We start from the raw sequence: 8,908 nt of genomic DNA on the forward strand, positions 1-8,908 counted from the left end.
CTATTGGAAAACAATGTTTAAGCCTTTTTAAATGTACAAGTCAATGGAAAAGTATTCACACCGCTTAAACGTTTCACATTTTGTCTGATTACAACAGCAGATCTTGAACACTGGTAGAAATGTACTGCAAAACATTTGCTATTCCTAAATGCAGAAAAAGGTGGCTCTACAAATGTTTGACTCCGGGGGCTTAATAGACATGTGTTTGCATGTTTGTTAAGTCTGTCAATCAATCAATTAAACTTTGTTTTTCATACAGAATACAGGAAAAACAAGAAGACAGACATGAATGAATAAATTAACAAATTATGTAAACAGAGAGATACAAAATGTTACAGTAAAGCAACTAAGAAAGGTGAAAGAAATAATTCACTTGTAGAGGATAAGGAACAGGAACTGAAGTCGTGCAGCTCATCAAGGAAGTATGTTTAATCCACGTTACGTTTTTGTTTTTTTCCTTTGTAGATACTTTGCTTTACTTACGTTAAGCCTGACGTTAGGTAAAAAAAAAAAAAAAAAAAAAAAAAACTCTAATAAAAATAATAATAAATAGTGATTCGTTGCATTTATGGACCCACGAGAAAGTGCGGATTCCAATCGTGTGGAAATTCCACAATGAACGGTTTTTATCTTTGGAAACGATAACTAATCTAAACACATGTCGTAGGGTTGTGCTTGTAAAATGTACAAACTGATATTTGACGCCTATTTTCGGCGAGGACTCTCGCATATCATATGAGTTCACTTTGAGGCGATGGCGCGCAACAGAGGCAAAAGAAAAATGTCCGACACTCCTTAAAGGCGTCATTTAAATGGCGTCACCTGCGTCTGTTGAACTAACGGCTGGCAGGTCCAAACAATTTAACCCGCCGGGACAAAGTTTTGAGGCTTCTTGAATTCTCCTGTAGCTTTTACCTTTTTTTCCACTAAGTATAAAGGTGGATTTAGGCACCAACAAAAAAAAGTTTTAGTCTCACGGGGAGGAAAAGATAGGAAAGTCCAGGTTGTAATTATATAGCTTTCGAGTTAACGGCTAACGTTAGCAACAAAACACAACAACAACAAAAAGTTCATAACGTGCCGTCAATCTTCATTTTAGGGAGCCTAGTTGACAGTTTAAACCTTAATAACATTATTTTTCTAAGAATGGTAAGTGTGTTTTCATTCTCTTTTTTATGTTTTTAAAAAAAATAAAAATATTTGAGTAGTGGTTGACTTGATTTTGTTCTGGCAGAGAGAGACCGTGAGCCACCGGGAGGCCCGCTTGCTCCTCCATAACAAGTTCGTTGTGGTGTTGGGAGACTCCAGTGAGCAATTCTTTTCCACTTTTACTACATACAAATGTGTTTTATCCACGGTGCTAATCACCGTCTGTCTGAACGAGTCGCTTTGAAGCCACCAGCCGCCATATTGGTACTCCCTATTTCCCCCCAGTAACTAGGGAATATGTGCGCTACAGCATCGAAAAACGAGGATTTTCTCATGTTTAGGGGGGGCTTAAGACTTTTAAAATGTCAAATGCCATATACTTTCATGTTATGTTCTAAAACTATCAAGTACTGAGAAAGTCATGTGCTGAAATATTTTGCATTTTATTCATTTAAATATATGTTTAACATTTATAAATATATAAATAACAATATACAAAAACCTATATTTACATATGTGTATACATATATACACATACTTATATATACATATATATATTTTATATGAATACCATGTAAAATATTTCAGCACCTAATTTCCTAGTAGTTGATAGCGTTAATACATCCACTGACTGTAAAATTACCTGTAAAACGTTTTCACTCAGCCAGAAAACTGCATGTTATTGCAAGCAAATCCTATGGAATTCTGTGAGAGTAGGGAGTAGCAAGATGGCGGCCAGTGACTTCAGTTTTTTGGCAAAATCAGCACTCTAGTGTATTACATAGCTCAGTGGTTTTATCGTCTTTTTTCCCCCTGTAACTTAAAGTGACCTCATCAATGTTTTGTTTACACCCTTTAGTCCAGCGCTCTGTGTACAAGGACCTAGTCATGCTGCTACAAAAGGACAGCTGCCTCACCTTAAAACAGCTAAAGAACAAGGCAAGCACTAAAGATGTGGAAATAATTATTTATTTTAAATGGAGTATATGTTTAAAACGAGCCAATAGGATATATAAATCTATCTGCTGCAAAATGAAAAGTGAGGTTTCTCCTGATGTGGTGTGACCGAGTCCATTTTTTTTTTTTTCGTTTAGGGCGAGATGAGCTTCGAGCTCGACAGCCTGGTGGAAGGAGGCTGTCTGGGTCAAATGAACAACGGGACCGAGTACAGAGAGGTCCGGCAGTACCAGTCCGACCACCACCTGGTCCGCTTCTACTTCGTGACCCGCATCTTCTCCAGATACATGCAGAGCATCATGGAGGACTTCCGCCGCGGCCTGAAGCCGGACGTGCTCATCGTGAACTCCTGCATTTGGGATATTTCAAGGTGGGCAAGATGAACCTTGTTTTTTTTTTTAGTAAATGGTCATGCTGTCACATCTTTAATCAGTTTCATCCAGCAACAATCTACTGATGCCTGCTTCAGTATTAAACGCTCATCCTATTTGTGTACCTCTGAATAAGCCCAAGTTAGCCGGCCGCCTCAAATGAAGCACTAAATCAGTACAAACCACTCGATAAGTTGTATTGAGAACCGTCTTTTGACGTTTGGTCAGGATTTGAGACTTTAGGATTTACCCATAAGAGTCGGCAAGTGTTGTCTTCACTAGGGCTGTGTTAAAAAAATCTATTTTTTTACCCTTCCCAATTATGAATCAATTTTCATATTAATTCCTAAAGAGCAACCAACCAAAGATCGATTTTTTTTAAAAACATTTCATTTTCCACTGAACTTAAATGTCTGAGCCTGCATTACTTACGTTTGAGTAGGGCTCGGCGATAAATCGATTTAATCGATTTAATTCGAATTTACAATTCTTTAAGATTTAATTTTTGGAAAATCTGGATTTTATTTTGCCAATACACTCATTGGGTTTCCATGAAGAGAACAGCATGTGATGCTGAATATATGTTTAGGCAAATATATTGTCAACATATTGTTAAGTAGAAACTTTTTTTTACCATTTTTACGTGGTACTTCATTTACTTATTTACCTTTTTTTTTTACTTAGTTTGATGTTCACAAGTGCAGTGAAGCCTGTTCTTAGCTCAATGTGTAATACCACTAGCAGCAAATGTTATATTTTCATTGTTTATAATGGAACGGCTGCCATCTTGTTTTACAAGCATGTTTCACAGCTTGTTTTTAGTTGCACTTTGAATTCAGGTCAACTCCCTGATGAAATGCTTGACATAAAAGCAAGGCTTTAAAATAATTTCTTTATAATGAAACAAAAAGGAGGAAAAAATCGATTAATCGGATTTGGTATGATAAAATCTGAGATTTATTTTTTAATCCATATCGCCTGGCCCTACGTTTGAGTCACACGCACAGTGTGACGCGGTGTCACTCAAACTCCTCGGAGACAAGAAGTCTTCACATCGAACTGTTTTTATAAGTGACACTGAGCTGCTCCAAGCAGTGGCTGAAAATAATTAATAATTTTAACATCAAAACAATAAATCTGATGCAGATAATTTTAAAAAAGCCCGTCTGGTCGTCCGTGGTGTCCGTTGGCTGCCATATTGAGTACAGCGTGTTTGATGGTATCCTTTTATGCTGTACCTGATTGAGCCTCTTCTGTTTGGCTTTTTACTTTCCGGGCTTTTAGATACAATCCCAATTGGACCGCTGACTACAAGGAGAACCTTAAGAGGTTCTTTGATGAGCTGAAAATGGTCCTGCCAGAAGAGTCGCTGGTTATTTGGAACCTCACCATGCCCTTAGGCAAGAGGATCAAAGGTGGCTTTCTGGTGCCTGAGGTAAAGTTAAAATCAAATGTAGAAGAAACCGCAGGGGGACAGTTTCCTCCCACCCTGCTACTGGGAATGGACATTAAACGACCATTAATGTAGCTGATATAGCCATAAGTTTTTAACAAGCCTCCATCTAACCAGCATGATTAATGCAGAAATGAGTCACTGTTGTTAGACCATACAGTTCCTACTGTGTAATCTGTGAACTTAGCTTGATTTGTCCTGATTGCTTTGTGGCTCTCTGACTACAGATCGTGCACAAAGTTCCTCAGCTGCGCTACGATGTGATCGAAGCAAACTTCTACGGCTGGACTCTGGCCGACGCCTATGAGATGGACGTGTTGGACCTCCACTTCCAGTTCCGCTTCTCCCTGCAGCATCGGACGACGGACGGCATCCACTGGAACGCCATCGCCCACCGCAGGATCACCGCTCTGCTGTTGCAGCACATCGCGCAAGCCTGGGGCGTGACGCTGGCCGCTGAGGGTGAGGATGGAAACATAAATGCACTTTTTGTTTCAGAAGTTCCTGATCAAAAGCCGGTCTGCAGACCTTAGTTTTAACCCAGGGACCCAGTGTAGTAAATAAATTACCCGCCTACGTCAGCTTTTTATGCGGCACATTCACTCAGGATGACAAAACCTGAGAGTTGCTGAAAGTTAAGGAAGTCTCTGCTGCTTAATGCGCATCTGAGCGGCAGTGTAATAGAAGCGGGGCAGCCGACAAACGTCTCTGGGCTCAATTTTTCTAAAGTCGGCGGAAGATTTCGTGAGTTTTGGTTTTTGGTCTCGCTTAATTGGGCTCCATTAATTGGGCTCCATTTTTCTCTAACAGAACTCCTTCTCCTGTCTATTTTCTTTTTTTTTTCCCAGTTTAATTTATCATGTCTTTTTAAACATATACAAACAACAAATCATTTAGTTTCCTCGTTGTGCAGATTAGTTGCTAAAAGACCCACAGCATCTAAACTCAGAGCAGTAATGATTACGTTCTGCCTACAATATAGTTCAACCAAAATTGCAATTTTGACTTTTCTCTGCATTAACCACAAGCAACAAAAATGGCCTCTAAATAAAGATGTTTGTAAACGAGGACTATTTTAAACAAGAACTCTTAATGTTTTTATTAATCAGAATATTATTCAAGAGAACAGCTTTTAATTGATTTGGACATCAATCCTTGTTGAACATAAAGTGCAACCAACAAACAAGTCTATGTATTAAACTGATTGACCTGTACTTAATGCTATGTATGATTATATAAACTCTAAAACAAGTAATAAAATTAGATTATCTCACTGCTGCAACTGTCTTCCCTTCCATGTGAAGCAAACCCACTTTAAACATTTTACCAACACTTAATGGATGTGTCTAATTCCCTAATTGTTACATAGCCAAAAATTGCAGACTCTGCGATTTGGAAATTGCGTTTTTTTTTAAATCGCGATTATATTGAAAATGCGATTAATTGTTCAGCCCTACGATGCAACCTTTCATTCTTCACCAGGTGCAAATAAAAAATGCGCCCAGGAAACAAAAAGCCTGCCTTTCACGTATCAGATCCTGCCCACTTCTGTCCAAATCCCAGAGTTTTATCACAGGGCCTTGGTGTTCAGCAAAATATGGAAGGTAATTTGTGGGGGGAAACCTGAATTCCCACTGCATTAAAAACACAGAGGATCTCCTTAATGATTACAAATCACACTTGGCCCCCATGTAACACTAGTCCTTTTTAGACTTGAAGGTAAGACATGAGTGTGTCTGAATGTATTCCTGGTGTTGATACGGTCTAGAAAAAGTAAGAAACCTGAGGAATTTCAAGGTCTGGTTACGAAATGTTCTCGTGTTTCTGCTGTGAAGTACTGGGATTGCACAGAGCAGTTTAGTTTCCCAGAGCTAATCTATGCGTCTAAAACATGAACCTCACCAAAGCGTGTGCTGTGAAAATAACAGTGGAGAAATGTTGAAGAAGTGCACCTGCTGGAATCCCAACTCGTATCTTTAATGGCCTTATTGTTTTTTTGTTTTTTTTTTGTTAAAACAAGAAAAGTATCCCTTTTTATTATTGAAAAGATCCTGTATTTAATTAAAACCAGACATTAAAATCCTAATCTTTTATCCTGATCCCGCTTTCCTTTTCAAGATGGGCACCAAACGGCTGCTGCAGACGACGCTTACAGAGAGATCCTCACCGATTCTCTGAGCTTTCAAGAAAACCCAGAGCCCCTGGCAGAGAACTTCAGACCTGCCGTCAGGTCACGCTGGCCCCGGCCACAACGCAAACAACGGCATAACCCTTACGAACAGCCCAGATACGGTAAGTCTACACGGCCCTTTGAGCATAGCCTCAAACGCCTGATCGTATTGCTAAAGGTGTCGGTGGCGTCTGCGTTGACTCATCCAGTCCACTCACGCCAGGAAGTTCACCCACTGCGGTCCTGTGAAATAAGATGAGAACAAACGGAAGATCTGAAGGTTCCAGCTGATGGATCTGTAATCCAGACGTGGAACCGTTATGATTATGCCGCACAGCCACATGTGTTCCCCACGATAGTCCAGACAGATGTGAGAGCTACCTTAGGGTTCAATAATTCTGGTTAAGAAACAAAAGTCGATACGTTTCATCTCTTAACTCCTTCAGTCTTAAGACTGATCAACGGAGCCTTTTAAGCAGTAGCTTTGCATGGTGGCCCAATAAGTTGATTGCATGTTAGCACAAGTTTCGATTGATCCAGAGGAGGTCCATCAGGCCGGTGACCAGTTGTGAGATTGCAATTGAAATAAGATGACATTACAATATAAAGTGCAGCAGTGATAAGAATGTAACAGTGAAGAAAAACATTTTATTTTGAAAAAAGTGTGCAGAAGGATGTTCATAACCTGACGCTAGCCAGATGTATTTCGCTCCGCCTAGCTTCACTCACATACATCTGGGACCTCTCCCATAGAGAGTGATTTCTCCAACCAATTTTATTGTCTAGCCAATCAGGACGCAGGGCTGGAGTTTCATAGATGTGACGTAGTGGAGAAGCGACCGTGACGTGAGACTGTTTTGATTCAGACAACAATGGTGGCTCATCGAGGAAGCAAGCGTTAGCATTGATGCTGCTATTTCTTCCGTGTTGTCCAATCTACCTAATATTGTTTCATTAAAAGAACATCAGAGAACGGCTCTGAAGGCTTTTGTTGGTGGAAACCATGTTTTCTCCCTTCTCCCGACCGGATTTGGCAAGTTTTGTTTTCCAGGGCGCCCGTGGCGGAGCGGTTAGCGCAAACCATGTTAGGAGGCCTTTAGTCCTCAACACGGTCGGCCCGGGATCGACTCTGACTCGCAGCGCTTTGCCGCTTGTCTTCCCCCCTCTTCCTGTCAGCTCACTGTCAATAAAACGCGTGCCACTAGAGCTGCAAACACATTAAAAATCTGTGTCGCTCTCACAGCGTCACGGGTTGGCTTCGGTGTGAGTGGTTGAAATAGCACGTCGCTAAAGATGACAGACAAGTGGCTTATCCAATCATATGCAAGAATTTTTGATAAGGCCCAGCCTTCAATAAAGGCAATTCCTATGGAGAGGTCCCAGATGGATGTGAGTGGAGCTAGGCGGAGTGACATCCGTCTGGCGAGAGTCAGGTTATGATGTTCAATGTTGGCAGTAAAAAATGATGATGGTGCAAAAATGAATGTTAACATTCCTGATGTCTTTGCATTGACCGTTCATGGTTAAATCTGGGCGTGTAGAGGGAAGAACATCCAGGTACAGCTGTGATCTATGATGGAAGTCCAGTTTATTTATCGTTTCTGGTGTCGTACATAAACTTTTATTGTGGATTCTTCAGTTTTATGGGACACCTGGCGAGGATTTCACGTCAGACGCAGTTTTAGAAATATATTTAACACATCCAAGTGTTCAACAGCTATTTTACTCGCAGCATTCAGACTGTTCTTTTTTTAAAAAGTAAATTCTGTGCCAAAACTGATTTCACACATACCTTTCAATTAGTGCAAAAATGTATCTTTATACAAATTCATTCAAACTTTAACAAATGTAGATGTCTAAAAGTCAGTGTGGCTCCCACAGGTTTTGACTACATGCGTCCGCCGTACTCTGAGCCCTACGAAGATCATCGTCACGAGTTTGTGATGAGGACCCGCCACGGCAGACCCCACTACGCCCCGTACACCCACCGCAGACCAGCGCACCCTCCCTTTCATGGATATTACTGAACGTGCAGGCGTCCTTACAGGCGTCCCGCACGTTTAATTCGCACTCCTTCTATGCAGACGAGGCCTTTTGTTGGCGCATTCACGTCGGCTTTTTAGTTTAATGTCTCATCAAAAATGTTGCATTTTTAGTTTTTGAGCTGTTTTTCCATTGAATTTAAATTCCAAGACTGTGCTGCTGGAGTTTTTAAGAAATAAACGTTTGTCTCATCATCATGATGTTCATTTAAACTTCATCATTAATTGTTGTTTTCAGAGGAAACGGAACTGAATGAAGTTTAATGGAGAAAATATCCGGGTCAGGTTGCCAGTTTATATTCCGGTTTTGTACACGTGTTGCCCTCTCGTCCCGTTCCCTTTCACATTTCCAACCTAACCCGCTAACCTGTTTTTTTTTTTTTTTAAAGGATGGGGGGAGGTTGAAGTATCCCTGAAGTATTCTCATGCCCTCTTCATTTCAGGGATTTATTTAAAACAAGCTTTGCAACTAAAAAGCACAAATCTCCATATTTTTTTTTAGATGTTGCTGGACTGATCAAGGGTTTACAGAAGTATTTTGCCTTATTCATATTCAATCTAAAAGGTTTATATACTTTAAAAAAAAAACTTCTGCTTTGGGCCACAAACCCTGTCTTGTTCTTTAATGTTAAAGGTGCATAGTGCAACTTTTGAAGTTGCACTGTACAGTCATTTGAGTAATAAAATACAGTAACAGTGACACCTGGTGGCTCATATTTCCGTTTCTAAACTGTTCTGTTGTGAAACTCCACTGAATCGTTACTTT

At 40.3% G+C, this 8,908-nt stretch overlaps 1 protein-coding gene across 1 annotated transcript; it reads left to right on the top strand.

The window, feature by feature from the left end:
- Positions 1-874: 874 nt before the first annotated feature.
- Positions 875-8,337, top strand: fam113 (family with sequence similarity 113). Its single transcript, XM_036146620.1, has 8 exons — positions 875-1,149; positions 1,235-1,307; positions 2,009-2,088; positions 2,244-2,476; positions 3,762-3,912; positions 4,158-4,392; positions 6,049-6,222; positions 7,982-8,337. Exons 1-8 carry the CDS (start codon positions 1,147-1,149, stop codon positions 8,125-8,127), a joined length of 1,095 nt encoding a protein of 364 aa, XP_036002513.1. The 5' UTR covers positions 875-1,146; the 3' UTR covers positions 8,128-8,337.
- The last annotated feature ends 571 nt before the right edge of the window (positions 8,338-8,908 follow it).

This window comes from Fundulus heteroclitus, chromosome 14 (assembly GCF_011125445.2).
Source record: "Fundulus heteroclitus isolate FHET01 chromosome 14, MU-UCD_Fhet_4.1, whole genome shotgun sequence".
NCBI lineage: Eukaryota > Metazoa > Chordata > Actinopteri > Cyprinodontiformes > Fundulidae > Fundulus > Fundulus heteroclitus.